General features: G+C 35.6%; 1 protein-coding gene across 27 annotated transcripts in view; it reads left to right on the top strand.

Annotated features, from left to right (window-relative positions):
- Positions 1–21,666, top strand: part of LOC105489095 (nuclear factor I B) — a 240,750-nt gene that overhangs the window by 185,897 nt on the left and 33,187 nt on the right. For 10 of the 27 annotated variants that reach the window (XR_011612585.1, XM_011753770.3, XM_071077789.1 and 7 more), the window contains 3 exons: positions 11,368–11,502; positions 16,457–16,641; positions 20,728–20,893. Coding sequence is in view for 26 of the 27 variants with exons in the window: in XM_011753770.3 (XP_011752072.1) it covers positions 11,368–11,502; positions 16,457–16,641; positions 20,728–20,893 (486 nt within the window). In the remaining variant the exon portion in view is untranslated. The remainder of the gene's footprint in view (positions 1–11,367; positions 11,503–16,456; positions 16,642–20,727; positions 20,894–21,666) is intronic. The other 17 variants (XM_071077792.1, XM_071077799.1, XM_011753781.3 and 14 more) reach the window with 4 other exon arrangements.

The raw sequence follows: 21,666 nt of genomic DNA, 5'->3' as shown, positions 1-21,666 counted from the left end.
TAGAGATTGAATTATTATAACAGAACCTTGTTATGGAATCAGTGTCTCCTACTTTGAAAACAAATGACTCAGCCAGACGGCAACATTTATTTTCTCTAAATGACTAGGGATGTAGCAATGGGAGACCATTATCCTGTGACAATATTCGGTTTCATTGACATTATCTCACAAATGTAATTGGTCCATTACTAAATAGAGGTTTTGTTACTGATGAATTTCACATGATTTCTAAAACCATTAGGATAATAAATATGCCATCATAGTAATTTCATTGACAGAATGTTCTTTTTTTCTTCATTTACATTTGTTGGAGGAAAAAAATATATAGATTTAGGTTGAACTTAAACACTACAATTTATACCAATTTTGACTACTTTTCCATTAAGAGAAACAGAATATTGTGCAAAGTAATCATATTTGCATTGAACTGCTGAACTGATGACCTTAAAATTTTTGTAATTCTTTTTCTACCACACTAAATCACATCAAATCATAATTGTTCTCGAGCAATTAGTTTACTACCTCAGTTTAATGATTTTATTTGAAGTAAGTTCCAGATCATTTATAGGACTTTCCTGTAAATCCACTAAAGTAACACATCAGTTAAATCAACCCTAACCGTTACCAGCGTGGATAATAACAGCATTAGTAACAACAAAATCCTTGCGATGTCTTGTAGCATAAATGTTTTTAAATGCATGGCTTTTCCCCAAATGTTCTCCTCTGAAAACTCATCTGTAATCTTGTTAAATTAGAACTCTTCCAGTATCTTTCTGACTTTTACAGTTAAGGTTATGGTATTGATTTTATTTTATAGCCCATGGCTCTCAGATGCTTAACACTAATAAGCCTCCATAGCCAAGAGGTTTTCCCGAGAGGCATGGTGAATAGCAGCTATTTACCTATGCCAATGTTTAATAAGCGACTAAAATATGCTCCAAGTCCTGCATAATTGTTTGATGTTTTTTCTCTCTTTCAAATTAGGTTTACACACATTACTCAAGACACTTTATCATTGTCTGTCTGTTGAAATGAAATTGCTTAGTGGGCAAAAGCATTTTGAAGTGTTTTTAAGAAGTAGTTTTCATTTATTCCATATTCATTGTTTTAGCACTGTTCTTCATTATTCAAAGGATTTTTTTCAGTGTCTCTGGAAGGTGTTTGTGAGCTTCAAAGAGGTTTGAGCTTTAACTTTGCATTGGGTGTAGGTGTAGCCTCAAGACCTTTTTTATAGAGAAGTGATAAAATAGAGACTTGTAGGAACATGCTACTTAACTGTGCTTGGGTTAAAATATATGGCAAGAGACACTTAAACTATTAGAAAATATTTTACTTTACTGAGGAATACAATAATATGCTCGTGTAATTAAGATTAAATAACTCAATAAAGTAAGAATTTCATTTATTTAACATGAAGATCACCATACTTTCTCGTTTGAAAAGGAACTGATTTCATAAATTTTTAAAAAATGGTTGAGAAATCTAATTGAAGATGACATCTTATCTCCTCTTAATGTAGCTTGCCATTTTTTCCAGTGTTATTTTAGAGTGTGATAAATGTAAATATATATATAAGGAGATACTTTCTTAACATGGCAGCTAATTATTTTTTGAATCATCTGGCATCATCATCAAACTACTGTAGTGGGATTACATCCATATGTCTTGTCATAACATTCAGAGCTTTTTGTTAACTTGGAGTGTGTGGGAAGGACTTGTTCACATTTGCCACACAATCATAAAATTTTTCATCTAGAGGAGTCCTTAGACACAGATATTTAGATACTCTTTTTTTCTTCACTGTGTTTTCAAAAGACATTGTTTTGCCTGTAACCAACTAAATTGCAAATGTTACATTTAAGCATTTCATTTTACAGTTTTGCAACATCCAGTACCTAAACTAATATGAAACTTTTCTTCTTGCAGTGTAATGTTGGACACATAACAGGATTCAATATTGTTAACCCAGCTTTGGAAAGTATTTATAATATTCTGTGGAGCTACAGGCAGCAGTTTTCCCAAAAATATGTGTTTTACAATTTTTACAGTAAAAGTAATAGTTACTTGTGGGGAATTTAAAAAAACAAACTGTCAAATATGAAGAAGAAAATAAAAATCACCTGTAATCCCATCACAAAAAGATAACTTCTGTTAATATTTGACTGTATATATGCTAGCCTGTTTTTCTGTGTATTTTTTTCCACATTTCAGTGCATTCTGTTTCTATGAACATATTTTTGCAGTAAATTGAGCTTATATGATATATGCTATTTTGTAAGTTTTTTTGTCTTTATAATCTAATGGCATTTTACCATATCCTTCAATTTCCTTTTTTTTTTTTTTTTGTGACAGAGTCTTGCCCTGTCACCCAGGCTGGAGTACAGTGGCACGATCCTGGCTCACTGCAACCTCCACCTCCCTGGTTCAAGCAACTCTTCCTGCCCTAACCTCCCCAGTAGCTGGTATTACAGGTGCACGCCACCATGGCTGGCTAATTTTTGTATTTTTAGTAGAGACAGGGATTCGCCATGTTGGCCAGGCTGGTCTCGAACTCCTGACCTCAGGTGACTTGATCCACCCGCCTGGGCCTTATCGTGCTGGGATTACAGGCATGAGCCACTTTGTCCAGTCTTCCACCTTGTAATGAGTATATAATATGCCATACTTTGGCTATACCATAAAATTTTAAATATCTACTTTGCTCATGAATATTTAGATAGTTTTGAAGCTTTTATATTATAAAGAGAGATACAGTGAAACATCATTGCATGTAACTCTGTGCCTAATCTGATTAGGTGATTCTTGTCTAGTTCTTTTCACTGACCCCAGTCCTTAGCATACTGCCTGGCATGAAGTCACCAAATAGAAGTTCAATGAAATTTTGCTACAGGAATAAATACATTCCTACTGTAGAATTACTAAGTTAAATCTTATATCAATGTCTAAGGCTGTTGGTAAATATTGGCTTAGATCTTATCAATTTACATTCCTTAGAGCAGTGCCTGAGTGGCTTAACTCCGTTGTTATAAGCTGTAATAATTTCAATGTAGCACATGGCTCTATAAACAATTTCGAAGCATGTCCTCTGATAGAAATTTATAGAACATTCTTTATGTCCCTGTGACTTTACCCGTGCACCTCTTTTTATCATTTATATGTCATTTAAACCATCAAGGAAAACACCATATATCTTCTCCCTGTGAGCCAGGATAGCTCCATTTGTGAAGAAAATGGAGAAATTGAGAGGGTATTGTACAAAGGATTGTACAAAGCTTTCAAGTAAAGGCAGAGCTTACTTGGTCTCTCTCTCCTTTCTTCCTCCTCCAGGACACACTCCGTCACCCATCATCAGTCCTTTACTTTTTAGGTAAAACCTGTTAAAGTAAGGATTGCTGTCATTCTCTACACGGAGATCCTTAGAAATAAATACATCAAAGCTTTGGGCTGGGATCTTAAGTATCTGGCAGGCTAGATGCTGCCCCAATCTGGCCTTAATAGTTGTCTTATTCTACATGACACTCATACAGTTATAAATAACCTGGACACTTTCCTCTCCTCAACACTGTTTATCCCAGGGCAAAAACAGAGGTTGAGAAATTGTGATCTTTTTAGCTTTCAGTTGGCAATCATCTTCTCTGCCTTCTCCTTGTCCTCTGGGAACAGAGCCCAAACTCTTTCCTTGTCTCAGGACTGACTCTGGATTTGTGGCCTGAAGTAAAAATGTCAGATTTCAGCTACAAAACTCATCCCACAGACTTGATTTGGTAGCCTCTCATTTACTACCTTATTTATTTTAAATAACATTATTATTTTATGCAGATGGTTCATTTCTTTTTCATGTTGTCTTCCAGCTTCCACCCAACATTTTAATGGAAAACAGAAATATCCCAGTTAAGCTAAAGCTAAAGCTAATTTTTCGCTTTCAGTGCTGTATTGCTTGACAGAGTTTCCGTGGAGTGATGGATGTGTTGACCACCTTTGCCTTCACCCAATAATGAATTTGGTCTCTGAAGAGGTTTTCAATATTCCGAGTTTTTGTATATCTATAAAACTATTTTTTAAAAAATCTGTGATAGTCGAATACTTTCAAAAGTCCAAAAGTTGAAGAACTTTGAAAATTATGAGGGTGTATCAACTTGATAAAACTTGTCAATCCCAGCCATTGGACTGTCTCTAAGCTAAGTGTCTTTATGTATGCTCTTTCAAACTCCTCTGGTCAATATCATACCAGAGGGTCAAAGTTAACAGAAGTTTTGTAACTGTTTTCAATACACTCTGAGTTTTCTTTTGCCAAAAAAAAAACAAAAAACAAAAACAAAAAAAACGACAACGACGAAGAAAAAAAGGAAAAAAGGAAAAAAGAAGACCGTGTGCAATGAATCAAGCCAATAATCTCAACACTTTCAAAGGCCAAAGCAGGAGATCTCGTGAGATTAGGAGACTAGACCAGCCTGGGCAATATAGCCAGACCTTGTCCCTACTAAAAATTTAAAAATTAGCTGGGTGTGATTGTGTGCCCATAGTCCTAGCTACTCGGGAGGCTGAGAAGGGAGGATCGCTTGAAACCAGGAGTTTGAGGCTGCAGTGAGCCATGATTGTGCCACCGCAGCCTGGGCAACAGAGTGAGACCTTGTCTCTAAAATAATTAAATAAATAAATGAAATTTGCAAAATAATAAAAGATAGAAAGGAAAAAGAGGAATCCTGTAAATTGTTCAGCAACTTGATAATGTGAAAAATGAAGATATTTAGATATTTTTAACAATGATTATAGCTTTATAAGCACTTAGCAATAAGACAAACCTTAACATTAAATACCGGAGAATAAAAGTAGCCAGCAAATGGTGACTTGTATCTATAGGGTTCATTTAGACTTGTTTACAAGTTACAAGTATGACATGCAAATAAGGAAGACAACTTAGGAATATGTAAAAGAATTGGACTTTTAAAACATTTTGAAGCAATTTGCTTCTTTGTTAACCAGATAGAAATAGGACTATTCTATCCTAGAAACAGGCCTAAATCCTAGGCCTGGCACAGTTAATACATTTTAATTTAGTGATATGGTATGCTGAAAATAATAGCTTCCAGAAATTCAAGAATTCTTGTGTGTTCTTACATAATTAATTTGAAATTGTTAAAAATTGTGTTACTATAGGGAAGAAAAGAAATTTTTCAAAAAAGAAAATGCTATGTTTTCTGTATAGGCTTTAGAAGTCTGATTTGTAACCTTAATCTACTCGAGCATATTGGAAAAGCTAACATATTGCTCTACTATATGTGAAAAAGGAGCAGGTGTCCCAGACAGGCAGGTGTTAAGGTGGCTGTTTGAGCTTGCCCTAGATCACTAGTTGACTTCAGTGAAGTTCTACTAACAGGTGGCTAACTGATTGGAGTGCCATGTGACATTTATCCCGGGAGCGACTTGGATGACAGGCTGCTACAGACTGAGGAAGGGGTCTTTGCTTTGATGAAGAAATTGCCAAAACTCATGTCTCATTAGTGTTTCCTAAGGTTCTTTGGAAGTGAACAACAGTTTAATTAAGGGCTGACGTAAACACGTTTCTGCACACTTTCCCTGCAGCATTTTATCACATTAGAATTGATCAAAATTGTTGCCTTGGGCTGACTTGAACAGATATACATCTGGAGCGCCATTTGTGCAAGCTGCCGATGAGTCGAGTACATACGCTGTGTTTCACAGTGACTCTCTTCCTTTGTAGATGAAATTACCTTGTTGGGAGATGAGTTGATCTAACTCTTTATTTGCTTAAGCCCTTATCTCTTTGAAGTGATGCTGTGAAATAAATGACACATCAAGGCCCAGGAGGTATATATGCTACAATGCCAAAAATATATATAGTATGGTCAGGAAAAATCATGATAATTTGATTTGCAAAATACTTATTTAAAGGGATGCTTAAGAATAAATGAACCAACTTTATCAGTAGCCTACTTGAACTTTTTTCTTACATGGCAATCTTTTATTACATATTCAACTACACGATGAGTTTCTACAGTCATAGCTAATTTTCCAGTTATAAATGTAAACGTGGGTGTACACAATGAAGAATAACACCATCAGTGTGAGTCTTTTTTAAAAAATTATTCTCTCTAATCTGTCATTAAGAAGAATTATTTCTGCAATCCAATATTATTATGATTGCAATTATTTAATGTATTTTTGTCTTTAATTTCTGCCCTCTCTACTAAAGCATCACCAAGACAGGAACCAAGTGCTTTTGTTTAGCATATTGATGCTTAACCATAGTTCCTCACACTTATTAGAATCTCAATGATTGATTTTCTTTTCTCTTTGCTTTATAGTCAACTACTTCTCATCTGGTGATATTTATTCATGGAACATGAATTTTAAGATATGCTGGCTATGGTTATTTTTCTCATCCTGCACTACTAGTCATCACTTCATAATACAGTTTCTTTCACATGCAAGAGATTCTAAAATAAGCTGCCTAGACACAGTGCCTGCTTTACCTCTTCTTTCTTTCATTTCTACTTTTTTTTTTTCATTCTCTTCCCAAGTAGCATATTCTTCCAGCCTCTACATCTTTTTGTGTATTTGATAAAAGCATGTTCCTTAGGAGGTAAGCCATTAGTCAACTTTTTAAAAAAAGTATGTTCAGTGGATACAAGTAAATAACAATGAAAAATCCATCAAGTAATATAAGATACAAACAAAAGATCATTAATGAAATCTAGAACTCAGGGTTTTCCAAGAGGGATTACTTAAGGAGAAAATAAGTTTGTTCAGTGGATAAAACATTGTTCTATGGGTGGAATAAGGAGAGTGGAAATGCCTCATTTTCTAGTTCAAGGGAATGTCACAGACCAGGGATGGCACAGAGTTAAAAACATATTTCTTCTGCTCCTAAAGGAAGCCATAAGAAAATTAGCTTCACTAAAGTTTGAATAAAATGGAATAACAAAGAAAAAGAGCTATTTAAAAATGTGATATACTGTGGTAGATCTTGCAATGAGAAAGATACTGTTTGAAGGATACGATGCCAGCTGCTGGTTTTTATAAAATGCCATGGTGAGGAAGGCCTGGTGGAGACTAGGAAGAAAATTTTTGGTCCAACCAGGTACAAGTGAAAAGGGTGGTGAGAACAGAAAAAGAAATCAATTTTTTGGAAAGCTTTTTCTTCTAAAATCAATTGATTTATAAATTATTACTTTCTAAATCAAATTTAAATTGTTTTGTCTGATTTCAAGCCATCACTGGCCTCTAATTCTTCCTCATCAGCTACCAGCAACTCCTGCCTCCCTTCCACCAATAGAAACATCAGCTAATCCTTTGCCTATCATCTTGCATCTCTTTTCAGTTTCTTTATTTTATGTATTATTCAACTTATGCATTATTATGTATGCATTATTATTCAAGTTAATCTTTTTATGTATTATTCTGCTTGAGGGACAGTAGATTGTGAAAAGCGTGGCATTTGTTTTTCTTCACAGAAAGGTCACTTTAAGGTATCTCTTCTATATATTCATTCGTCAAACTTTTTTTATGGCATATGAGCACATTAAACATAGAAACAATATCATTGTTCACCTTGGCATGAGTCTTTTAGACTGTGGACATTCAAAATAAAATTAAAATTAAAATAATACCAGTTTGGTTCATGATTAAAATGTACTAGCTAGAAACTGTATCCTTACATTTTCCCCAGATAATTGATCTTTTATATCCCCTTCTAGTCTAGAGAGGGTTTTTCTTTGTTTTTTGTTTGTTTGTTTGTTTGTTTTTGAGAGGGGATTCACTTTTGTATCCTCCTAAGCTCTTAGCATAGTGCCTTCTGCGTGCTGTGTAACAGTATATTTTTATTAATGGGCCAAGAATTAATTTCATTTAATCAGAAAACAAAGGCAACTAAACCTATATTCTGATACTACCGTTCTTCACCTGTTTCTAAAGCAAATCCTTTCAGTTTGGTCAGTAAACCTTCCCATTCTTGTATTTACTATTATAAGTTACTTTTGTTGTTTAAGGAAAGAGTTTGTGGTTCCTTTAGCAGCTTGAACAGCAAATTTTATTCTGTCTCTTCTGTGTTGCTCTGTATAATCAATCCTCTATGAAGGTACTACTATTATTAGGTGTATGCCCAAAAAAGAATTGAAAAAATAAGTGGACCCATAATAATTACTCAGTAAAAACAAGTGTGTCATTTTGGCTAAGAAGATACAAATGTTTTGCTTCTTAAAATTTATATAATTTACATTAAAAATTACATAATCATCTTCAACTTCTATATAAACACCCTTGATTTATGTGCCCTTTACAAAAGGAGACCCATGAATTTGACTGAGTTTAATGAAAAGTCTGATATAGTTACAGTAGTTTCAATTGCATTAATTGATCCTCTTCTCCAGAAACGACATACCTAGAGTGACACTGTTCTGTTTCTCAAGCTGTGGTCACATTAATTTTTTTTTTTTTTTTTGACAGAAGTTTGCTCTTGTCGCCCAGGCTGGAGTGCAATGACACTATCTTGACAGGCAACACCTGCCTCCAAGGTTCAAGCAATTCTCCTACCTCAGCCTCTTGAGTAGCTGGGATTACAGGTGCCCACCACCATACCCAGCTAATTTTTGTATTTTTAGTAGAAACGGAGTTTCACCATGTTGGCCAGGCTGGTCTCGAACTCCTGACCTCAGGCGATCCACCCACCTCGGCCTCCCAAAGTGTTGGGATTACAGGCGTGAGCCACTGCACCTGGCCTAAATTATTTTAAAATGATGTATAGTTATGCTTTATTATTTATTCTATGGAACTTTTAGAAACTGATTTACCAGTTACGTTTTACTTGAAATTTATATTAGACACAGGTAAAGCAGAAGAGTGTCAATAAAAAGTTTCCAGTTTCTTTTTCTAACAGTCAATTTTAAATTAAAAGTTTGGAATGGAAAGTTATTGCATAATCTGTAACAAAAAAGACAAAATAGAGGTTCTTTCCACTTCTAATACTGTATGTCTATGATTTTACATCCATTAGTTAAAAGTCTGTATTTGTAGTATTACCTTTTGAAATCACATAGCTCTTAAGCAAAATTAAGTATTATTTTTGGCATCTTGAAGATAGCTGAAATGAACTTCCTTTGTCTATTTTTTAAGCCGTGGTTTAAAATTTTTTTCTTTTTTTTATAGTGGCCTTAATTTCTGTGGTTTTATGAACAATTTATTTCTGGTTTTTTTTTGAAAAAGAAATACTGAAATGGTTCTCTGACTCATCAAAGTTCTGATAGATTCACGACAGCCAGTTAGTCACAAATTGTAGCTTACAGCTACAAATACGCCTGGCATTTTTTGTAGACTGTGATGTCTACTGCCTTTACAGTAGTATATTCATCCTTTAAATGCCACCATACTGAAAAATGCATATTTAATTTTATGAATGCCTTTAGCAGAATTTTTCAAATGGTAAAATGTAGTGATAATTAGTTTCTTATATTAATAGTACCATAAGGTCTTTTTCTCATTTCAAAAAAACTCAAAAGTGCAAATTGTGTACATTTTGATGTGTAATACAGTTTTTTTTTCTTTTAAGAAAGATTTATTTTCTTTTAGAGATACATGCTGAAATACTTAGAAGCAATATTGTATGATATCTGGGATTTGCTTCAAAGTACCACAGGGAAAGAAAGTGTAGATAGGGATAAAGATGAAATAAGATTTGTTATGAGTTGATCATTGCCGATGTTGGGTTATTGGTACATGAGGATTCATTACAATTCTGTCTACTTGTGAATACAGTTAACATTTTTCATAATAAAATACAAATTTGTAACATTTTACTATAAGTTGATAAACTTCCATTAAAGTCAACATAACTCAAGATGTTAAAAGCAAGGCACATCTCTAAACTCCCTATTTATTCCAACAAACTGCATGGTATAGTCTCTTAGTCAACTAAGATGGTAACAGTCTACATCACTTAATAATTTAATTGGGTGAATCCTGTTAAAATATTTATTGCATTAGCTCTATCATGATTCTTATTTCAAGCTCTCATGATCTATCTTTTGGCAGTATTAAATATTTATGAAAAGAATGAATGAAGGAAGCCTGAAATCTCTGAATTATTTTCCTATCACATCACCTTTTGCAATTCCTTCTTACTTGTCATATCGCCTCACTAGATTTTAAGCTTTAAAGGAGCCGAAAGTGAGTCCAGTTCACCACTGTGTCCCAGGCTAGTACAGTGTGTGGCATAAATTCGGTCTTGAACAAATATTTATGGAATGAATGTATTGATGAATCTGTCTTCTAAAGTGGTCTTCATGATTTCTGTCTCTGTTTTGGCCAGTCCACCCTCCATGTGGTTTCTGGGGGGATTGCTCTAAGCTGTCATTGTGATCATGTTTCACCCATCTATGGTGTTTCTCCCATGAGGGTAAGCATTCAGATGTTTGTACAGGAAGCTGGAGACCCAACAGCCTGTGGGACCTGCCAGAGGCTTGCTCCTCTTCTTCATCTTTCACCACTCCACACACTGTTTACTTGTGTATTTTATGCCATCTTTTTTTTCTGAGCATTTCCTCTCTGAGAATGTCATCCCCATTCACATTTTGAAAATGATGCCAATGGGAAATACCTTCCTCATCCTGGGGAGACTGAGACGATCTCTGTCCTGTACATCGCAGCTGGGGATGTAACAGCAAATGCTCTCAACACACATTGTACCTCTCAACTGTTCACAACTGTTTTCTTCTCATCATTTTCCTCCTCACCAACAGTGAGCATCCCTAGAGCAGGAATTACTTTTAATTTCTTTAACATCTTCATTTTCGCGGGCCAATAGAGAAACCCAGTAAACGTTTGCAGAAAGAGCAAATAAAGGAATGTATTTTTTTGCTAACCAATTGAATGAGTTTCCCATAAAAGCTGTGAAATCAGTAATATTGTGACCAACATACCTGAAGGTTGTTTTTCACATTTGCACCAGTTGCCCTCTGTTTTCACAGTGTAGTCGCCAGATCGAAAGACAATCTTCTGAATCGTATAAATTTAAGAATGAAATGCTGAGGTAAAGAAGGCCTTTGTGTGAACCAAGGGGCTAAAGGAAACAAGACTTTGGGGTTTTTTTTTTTAGAAGTTTAAGATTTATTTAGTAATGGGAACAAGTCTGATGATAATTTTAATGAAAGCTTCTGCTAGCTTCCATGGAGACTGAACGAGTGTTTCAGAGCTCCAATATAGCTGGATCGTTGACATTCAGAATATATTTTGTAAAAGAGCCAAAGTGTGAGAATACTAAAATGTTGGAAGGTGAGATCTCTCATTATGTTGACATGAACCTTAGAGCTTAAGAAGGTCATAGAGCTTTGGGTTTTTCTCTGTTTCTCGCAGATATGTCTTCTCCAACTACTATGAAGAAGCCTGAAAAGCCATTGTTCAGCTCTGCATCTCCACAGGATTCTTCCCCAAGACTGAGCACTTTCCCCCAGCACCACCATCCCGGAATACCTGGAGTTGCACACAGTGGTGAGGAGTTTCAAGCATAGAGGAGAAGCCTCCTTCTTGTCTGTAGGGCCCAAACCCTTAGGGATGGAGCAAAAGTTTATAAATATAGCTATGGCAACCATATTTTCTCAACCCAAATGGGGAGGGGCACAATCCGATCAAATATTTTTTCTTCTCGATTTATGAGAAAAGATTTTCTCCGGGTGCAGTGGCTCACACCTGTAATCCCAGCACTTTGGGAGGCCGAGGTGGGCGGATCACGAGGTCAGGAGTTCAAGACCAGCCTGACCAATATGGTGAAACCCTGTCTCTACTAAAAATACAAAAATTAGCCTGGCATGGTGGTGTGTGCCTGTAATCCCAGCTACTCAGGAAGCTGAGGCAGAAGAATCACTTGAGCCCAGGAGGCAAAGGTTGCAGTGAGCTGAGATCACACCACTGCACTCCAGCCTGAGTGACAGAGCGAGACTCCATCTCAAAAAAAAATTAAATAAATAAATAAGATTTTCAAAGTCTTACAAGTAAATAATATTTATAATATGTATTTTAAAATTGCCTTTATCAAAAAGATTGTTATCCGAAGAATGTGGAAAATATGTGTACATAGCTGTCTTTATTATAGCTTCAGGATTGGTCCTGATATTTTACTAAGGAAAAGATGGAATTTCAGGTATGTTGCTGAGTTTACAGTATTTCTAAAGGCACTAAGATACAAGGCACTATTTCTGTAGATGTTATTTTCTACATATAAATCGATATTTATCTATTTGAGAGTAATCAGAGAATAAAAGGTACTTTTCTTTGACAATTGTTTCATATGCCCAAATCCTTTGGGCTAGTACACTTGATATTGTGTCTAATATCTTAATTTAAGTAGGAAAATAAATCTAATATTTGACATTTGTACTTTAACCAACAGTTAATATCAAATCTTTCAAAAATTAAAAATGAGATACTGCTAATAATTAACACTGTATACTTTTTACCTATTGCTCTTAATTCCTAGAGAGGAGTAGACTGCATTTTATGTAGGAAAAGTTATATATATATATTCATATATATGTTAATAGTGAAACTGTTATTGGTTAAAATTTATAGTTAGGCACTTCCTCATCCTTCTAACTACTCAAATCTGGTTTTTAAATCTTTATGCAAACAATGTAACATCTTTTAAAGTCCTTATTAGCTTTGGTTTGTAAGTATATGTTGATATTTATTGGTGCTATACTTAAAAAATACATGGCCTTTATTGCTATCATTAAAATATTATGAAATTGAGAGAGGACTATACAACTTAAATGTGGTATAAGAACTTTTGCATTTATTACCTATACCATTGAGATAGGTAAAAAAAATCAATAACTGTTTCATAGGTTTGTAATGTTGAATATTTGGACAAAATTAACTGAGAAGTCAAATTACCCATTATTTATGACACCTGATAAAAATATTCTTATTTCTAACATGTGAAAAAAGTAGACAGTATATTTTTATATAATGAAACAGGAGAGACCTAGATGAGCCCTCCATCTTGGTCCTTCACCCGGTATTTGTTTTGTATCTGTATATTAGGACCTGTGGTAGGCATCTTGTTCACAAAAGATCTTTTCTGCCCTTAAAGAGTTCAGGATATAGTGGGGAGAGAATGGGGCCATGTCATTGGCTGGGCATCTAATCTGAACATGACTAGATAACCTGAAGAAGGATTAGATAACCTGAAGAAGTGTGATGGCAAAGTTCACCACAAGAAGGAACAATAAACTAGGAAGAAGAGGGGCAACCTGGGAGGCAGAGGGACATACTGGGAGGAAGAGGGGCAACATGGGAGGCATAGGGGCAAACTAGGAGGAAGAGAGGCAAGCTGGGAGGCAGAGAGGCTAACTAGGAGGAAAAGGGGCAAACTGGGAGGCAGACGGGCAAACTGGGAGGCAGAGGCAACAGCATCTATCAGTGCATTAGAGGTCATTGCAGCAGGGAACTGCCATATAGCCAAGGATCCACAGATTTCTTCTGGCCAGAGATGAGGCCAAAGAAGTGATCCAGGACTCGGTCGCAGAGCACATGAGGTTGTGTGTACTGAAAAAGCTGTTGGGATTTTATTCTGGAAGCAGTAGGAAGCCATTGAAATATTTTTAGCAGAGAAGTTACATGATTGTAATGGTATTTTTAAAAAGTCATTCACGTAGCACTATAAAGAATGTATTGGAAGGAGCAAGACTGAAGGAAAGAAGACAATTAATAAGGCTTTGCAATAATGTATGCAAAGAATACAAATATGTGTGTATGTATTTATTCTTTCATAATAAAGGAAAACTTTTTTTGTCTTGTATTTTGCTTTTCTTATTTTTTTTCTTTTTCTATTTTTTTTTTTTTTTTTTTTTTTTTTTGAGCCAGGGTCTTACTCTGTCGCCCAGGTTGGAGTGCAGTGGCGTGATCTTGGCTCACTGCAACCTCTGCCTCCCAGGTTCAAGTAATTCTCTTGCCTCGGCCTCCCGAGTAACTGGGATTATAGGCAGTCACCACCACGCCCGGCTAATTTTTGTATATTTTTAGTAGAGATGGGATTTCACCATGTTGGCCAGGCTGATCTCGAACTTCTGACCTCAAGTGATCCACTCCACCCACCTCGACCTCCCACAGTGCTGGGATTACAGCCGTGAGTCACCATGTCTGGCCTGCTTTTCTTATTTTTAAAGGACTAGAATGGCTTTTATGGAAAAGGTAGTCATTTTTACTCTCAGTTTGAAATACGATGTTTTACCCAGTTATATCAGGCCACCTACAGCTCATGCAAGCACCATGTCAGGTTGCCCGTAGATTTGAGTTCGGATTTGATTTCTGCAATTTCAGTTGAAAAGAGATCTCCTCCAGAACTGTTAAGGCCAAATTAATCTCAAAACCTAAAGGACCCAAGATGGAACTATGTTTATATCTTTCCAGGGTTTGTGTACAGGTGTGAGCAAAAATTGTGGTTAAAATGAGCTGAGATTAAGAGCACTTAGACACTAAGTAAAAGATGCCCAGTTTTTGTTAGATGTTTGTATTTCCTTAAATGATACTTTCAAATGGATATATTTCTTAAATAAAGTAATATTTCAGTAAAGAGTTTTGTTTTAAGAAATATGCATTTGTTCTCTGAAATGCATACATTTGATGGAGGATGCTGAAACTTCAGTATGTAGGAAGATTACATGTGAACTTATTTAAAACATACATTTTTGTGCCTCACCCCTAGAGGTCCTGATCCCCTAGGTCTGTGTGTAGACCAAGGGGTCTGTATTGTAAGAGCAATACAGACAATTCTCAGAAACAGTGCCCTGGTGGACATTCAGAGAACAATGTTGCGACTATAAAATTGAATTTATGTTTCTTCTATTATATACATTCTTAATTTCTTGTATTTTCTGAAAAAGTTTTTTTTGGGAGAGGTAAGCAATACATCCCACAAACAGGTCCCCCTACCCACAACCCACATAGTTTGAAAGTTGGAGATAAATCATTCCAGGTGATTTCCCTTTATAGGTTATGGTTAGAATTTATTTTTTTTCATATTCTTTGTTAAGTTGTCTCATAAAACATTAGGTATTTATCATTTATAATTTCCTATCATTTGAATTGGGAAATATTAAATGGAAAGACATTTACTCTTCACTTCTACATATATTTGTTGGTAGTTTTAATTTGTATTTCTATGATTATTTCTCTCAACATTATAGAGATAGTGATCACATGATTATACTCTTTCCCTGTCTTTCAGACTTAAGATTTATATTTCAAAAACTGAACAATAAATTATAAGAATACTAATGTTGAAAAGTTATAGTAAAATTGAACATTGTCCACATTGCATGTGTTTTATATAATATTTCCCTTTATAAAAATATTATAAAATATATGATTTATGGGTAGAGTGATATACTTACCTATATGAAAGTTTAAATTTTCAGTGATATGTGTTTTATTTTTGGTTTTACATTAACAATATCTTTTAAACAACATATAGTAAAAGTTAAAGTAGAAAGAAAAATAGTCACAGAATAGAGCTCTTTTGGTTTTCAAAGAAACATTTTCATTAGGAGAGTTTCCAGCTCTATGTTCCAATGTTCATAAGCATTTATACTATGACCAGACAATTAAAAATGACATGAGATGATGTTGTATTAGTTATTGTCTTTCCTTCTAAACAACTGCCAGGTAGGATGTATAGGGAAATGATTTATTTGAAATTGAATTTCACTTTTTAAGTTTGGCAGAAAATTTGTGGGTCTTTTGCCCTCTACTTAATGCTGTGATTTGCTCTGGACTTACAAGACAAAGTGTTGTTTGTTTGTTTGTTTGTTTGAGACGGAGTCTTATTCTGTCACCAGGTTGGAGTGCAGTGGTGCGATCTCAGCTCCTTGCAATCTCTTGTCTCCTGGATTCAAGTGATTCTCCTGCCTTAAGCTCCCAAGTAGCTGGGATTACAGGCACACACCACCATGCTCAGCTAATTTTTGTATTTTCAGTAGAGATGGGGTTTTGCCATGTTGGTCAGGCTGGTCTCGAACTCCTGACCTCAGGTGATCCACCCGCCTCAGCCACCCAAAGTGCTGTTATTACAGGTGTGAGGTACTGCACCTGGCCTAAAGATTTTATAATCAAAGAATATGTTTTCAATGGGATATAAACGCTCAAAGAAGTGTTTTATCAAGTATTGACGTAACCTATAAAAGAGAAACTTATTTTGTAACCACTCACAGAGCTAGGAAGCAAGATTGTTCCTTTTCTAGAGTGATGTTTTGTCTCTGTGTAGTTAGCAGTACTGGTGTTGAGAATAAAAGTGAAGAAGTAACTTGTTTTAGGAGAGCTTGGTTACATCATGGCGACAAAAATGAATGGTTACCAGTTTTGTAGTTTCACAGCATTCTTTAGGATCAGAATGGACCAATAAGGTAACCAGCTGACGAGTCAATCTTTCCTTTTCTGTCTTCTGCAGTCATCTCAACTCGAACTCCACCTCCACCCTCACCGTTGCCATTTCCAACACAAGCTATCCTTCCTCCAGCCCCATCAAGCTACTTTTCTCATCCAACAATCAGATATCCTCCCCACCTGAATCCTCAGGATACTCTGAAGAACTATGTACCTTCGTATGACCCATCCAGTCCACAAACCAGCCAGGTAAAAATAAGAGAGAAAATAAGATTAGCACCTAAGGGAGATGGGACAGGTCTAATTCTGAGACACAAAGGTTAGTCAGACAGTGTGTCTGGCAGAACGTCAAGCCTTGAAATCCATCTTCAGGAAGTTGCTTGGTGACTCAATAAGTTTTTATTTAAAGGTGGCTGAATGACAGGTAGGAAGTGTGTTGCCCCAAAGGGTAAATTTGTGAAGATGGTTTAATGTTTTTAGATTTTCATTGACTAAAGGGAAAGTTTATGCAGAAAGTACATTGACAGGAAAGCTCTGGGCTGGAGTTCACACCTCTGAAATACCTGATTTGACACAGAGACAATGTGCTTATTTCAGGCAGGAGTAAGGTATGTGCTAAAATAAACACACACAAAAGAACTTACAGTTGTATTTGTAGACCAACTATTAGGTATTAAAATAAGCTTTGGTAATGTAAACATTTTCAGTGTTTGATGACTACTTGAATATTCTTTGTAGAGACATGACTTACATTTAATAATGAGTGACATTACTAGAAGCGTCTTTTTTTTTTTTTTTTTTGTAAACATTGTGCAGTGGTTTTTGGGATTCATTGTGTAAGTGTAGTGACTCATGAGCATTTCTCACTCCCCTAGACATGCGGTTTCTTCTACCAAGAGGTTACTTCATTGCGATTTGGTATTTAAGCGTTTTCCACAGTCAAGTAGACAGTCTTTGTACCAGACCTGGGGCTATCGATAATGGTAATATCTAAAACGTGTAATGTAATTTTGTTATTATGATCTAGTATTTAGCTTTGCTGCTTTACCTCTAAGACTCCTGTCCATTCCTTATTATACCTTTTAATACTTTGCAGATTTTTCACAAACATTCTATCATTACTACAGTGGAACACTTCCTAAAATGCTAGTAAATAGTGTGTGTCTATCAATTTATAATTAGCAAAGAAAGGTGAGAAAAAAATCCCTTTGGTCTTAATTTGTTAAAATGAAACAAAATGGTCCTTTCTGAACTTTTAATTTAGAATAACAACATATCCAGGACCCTTTGGGTTACTTAAAAAGTTATCATTACTTTTAGTTTGACTAAGACATTAAACTCAATATTGAATTTTGAATTTGAAGTTAAAATTACTATTTGTATTTTAGAAGAAAATGTTAAAATGTTGTAGCGCTTTTCATGACTGCAGTACTAAAGACAGCTAAGTAAAAGAGTGGGATCTTAGTATATCGTTTAGAAATAAAATTTGTTGTCAGCGCATGGATTCAGAAGTCTCAGTTCCATAGAGCATTTTGCTAGACTCAGCTGGGAACAGTGCACACAAGGTCTGATTTTAATTTGTGTAGAATTTCCATGAATAACAAAGTCTAATTAAGACATCCATTAAAAGTCCTTAACGTTAATTCAGTGTGGAAAATCTTAGAGTTCCATTGGATTTTTTTTTTTTAACTGATGTCTTAATTAGGCACTGTTAGGGGAAAAATTATGCAAATTAAAATCAGGCCCTTAGTGTTACACATTTCTTTAATTATTCAGTGCTTGTTTTACGTATATTTCAATTTCTTTATAAGTTAAGAGGGCATATTAGGTGATAATCTGCCTATATTGTTCTCAGTTTTTCTTCACTTTTCAAGATACATATCACCTTCTAAGAGAAGCATATTACTCTCATCTCAAAAAAAAAAACAGCAACAAAAATCTCTCAGGATTTTGTAAAATAGGAACCGTGTGTAAGGTAGAATAATCCTTTCCTGATGCTGTTAGCTTCACCTTCAGACCAGACATCTCTCTTTTCTATCTACAGTATGAAAGTTCCATCTGTTAACAGCCTTAAAAGATAGAAATTTTTAGTGTAGCTTTGTCTATTTGAACCAGTAGAAAACTAAGGAGAAAATAGCCCTCAATTCTTCTGACCCTGAGTTTTAGGAAAGTTGTCTGCATTGGCTTGAGAATTCTTTCTTTGTCACCTTTATTCTTTTCAAATGAGAGAAGTGTCTATTAGTTCATGTTGTTCAGTTCCAGTAGATGAAGTTTGTAGAATGGGCAGGATAGGATAATATATTTGGTGGCAGCATTTCCTTGAAATTATTGTCATTCTGCTCTTGTTCCAGGTAGGTACTTTCAAACTGTTTTGGTGAACACTGTATATAGAAGCATTTTTACCACTGAATGTACCACCAATGATAAAATGAGACCTGTCTTCTTTCTTGAGTGTAGGATGTTTAAAGCACTTATTTCCAATGTTCAGATAACCAGAAATGGATGGTCTGCTATAGAAACAAACTACTTTTTCCCTTTGAAAGGAAAAATGGGTCTTTGTAGTTAACTATAGATTTTTTTTAAGGAACAGTATATTTGCTTTGATTTTTAACTCCAACTCAAAACCAATTAATTTGCATTTCAAAATAGAATTCTTGGTATTTACCGTTTTAGCTCTAGAAATGGAAAAAAATCAGTATTCCTTCACCATTCACCTCTAGTCAGCCGTTGCTTCCCAGTATTCTCCAGCGCTGCACTGATTTTGATTTTTAAGATAAGCAACTGAGATGCCTTTTCCTCCCCACAGCAATTTTGAGATTAATTGCATTACTGCTGCACCAATTATAGTGAGACAGTCATGCTATTCAATGGAATATTTTGAATAAAATTAGTTTAAAGATGTAACTCTCCCATAGGTTTCCATATTGGAAAACTCTGGTCAATTTTCCTGACATCAAGTTAAATACTTAAAATTACCCATGATGAATAGTCAGGATATTCAAGAAGTCCATTTTCTTTATAGAATAAATAATGTGGCCTCTGAGGAGCCTCACCGAAGACTTAGTTCATGTCTCTAAGTCACAATATTTAAGTGTTATTAGCTCTTCATCTTTTTCTCTAAATAAATGTCTACTTGTAATTTATGTACAGATATTTAGATAAATATTCTGCTTCATTTTTTTTTTTTTGCCTTTAACAGTTCAGATTATAAAGACTATATACTTGCTGAGAATAGCCTCCCAGCAAATTGTGATGAACACCATGCAGTGGAGAATTCCAACATGGGTATAATAAAAAAAAAATAACATTCTCTGTCTAGAAAAATATATTCCACTATTTCTTCAAAGAGTATATCCTTAGGATTTTGTTTCCTACCACGGAAACTATTTTTGTACCCAGGGGCTAAAACTCAGATAATAATATCTTTTCTATCATTGCCCAGGGGATTTTCTCAGTTAATTCCCACAAATGTCAACAATAAATGTTTTGTGTAACTCTCCATGCACCACCATGGATGGAAGAGTAACTCAAATAACAATGCTCATTTGCTTGTCCTCTGCTTCCCCTCAGTACAATTTAATTTACTTTGGAAATCTTTTATTTGTAGGTGTAAGGACAAACCTAGCTCAGCATTTTATATCATTGTATGACCTCTGAAAGTTCAGATGCTTTAAATCTCATTCTGTCTTCTTGTATTAGTAATCATCAAAAGTTGACTATAGATCCCGGAATCTAAATTGCCTAATGTGTGCATCTGAGCACACCTGTGTGTGAGAGAGCTAGAGTTTTGTATGCAGGAGAATGACTCTTGACTGTAAATGGTGAAGATTCCAGAATTCGACGTGTTTGATCTCCTAGATATTTTTGTGTCCTTTGTTTCAGTGATATCATCATGTAGGTGAAAACTGTGTTCTAAAAGCCAAAACTGACTCATTGTAGAAAATGAAGAGTGGAGAATAAGGAATCACTGGGTTCCAACTCTAGCTAGTTCAGTAAAGAATTCCAGTTTAGCCTTTGAGCTAAGCGTTTAAAACTGCACTTGAGTTTCCTGGCCTACTGCATCGAAGGGATCAAGTCTACTTGGCTCTCAGGGGTGCTGTAAAGAGGAATTAACCTATACCATGACGTGCTTTGAAGACGAAAACCTTTGAAATGCTGCTGCTCCTTATTACTACCAACCATTGACCGGCCTCTCCAACTCCGACCCGAGAGGGCCTGTGTGGCGCCTGTGTGCAGTGTGCTGGATCCACACAGTCGTGTGTGCTGAGTGGACTTGTTGGACAAGATGACTGCCTTTTGGATTGCTTCACCCGGCATTCTGTTTTTGTTTTGTAGCCTAACAGCAGTGGTCAAGTAGTAGGGAAAGTGCCTGGCCATTTCACTCCTGTCTTGGCACCCTCTCCCCATCCCAGTGCAGTGCGACCTGTGACCCTGAGCATGACAGATACTAAACCCATCACTACATCCACTGAAGGTGAGGCAGCTTCACCTACAGCAACCAGTAAGTATATCTGTAGGAAATGAGAAATGTCCATCAAAGGCACCATTGGATATCTGATCCAAGGTGGAAAACACAGCAATTTTTCTAGCTACCCGACCAGATGGAGATTTCTCATTTAAGTGGAGCCAGCAGGCATGGATGTGGCCCTGCTATCACAGGCTCTCTCTTCTCAAATTCCAGTCAGTGAATCATATTTGAAAAGGGAGAAGCTCATTTGTTTAAGTGAACAGCTGTAACAAAAATAATAAGTCATGCCTGCTTGTTCAAGGTATACATTGAAATTGCACTGAGTAACATAACGCAGAATACAAAGTTTTCCTATCACCCAAAGAGAGATTAGATAATTCCTGCTTATTGGAGCATTCCTATAGAAATCAAGCCCCTTCACAAAGCAGATGGATTCAATGCCTCTGTAAGGTAATTGCATGTTTACATCATTGTAGGTTATGTCATTGTTAAAAACAGACACATAATGTTGGGAACAGATGAGAACATTTCAAAACTTAGTATTAGGCACATGTAAGCTACCTGTACTTTCATTATCTGCAACCTTTTTTTTAAAAACCTTTTGATTATTTCACCTATCATGGTACATCAAATACTGTGCTTTTTAGTGTGGACATAACATTTAAATGTCAGAGATTTAGCCAGTGAACCTTCCTAACACATACCAACAAGCCACATCATTCCTTTGTTTTTTGATGTAAAATACTCAGAAGTATAGAAGAAATTACTTTTGAGGTGGTTTCACCCAACTGTCAGCTTCTTAGTAC

The sequence above is a fragment of the Macaca nemestrina genome, chromosome 14, assembly GCF_043159975.1.
Source record: "Macaca nemestrina isolate mMacNem1 chromosome 14, mMacNem.hap1, whole genome shotgun sequence".
NCBI classification, from domain to species: domain Eukaryota; kingdom Metazoa; phylum Chordata; class Mammalia; order Primates; family Cercopithecidae; genus Macaca; species Macaca nemestrina.
Note: the sequence above shows the minus strand (reverse complement) of the source record. Positions and strands in the feature narration are given on the sequence as shown.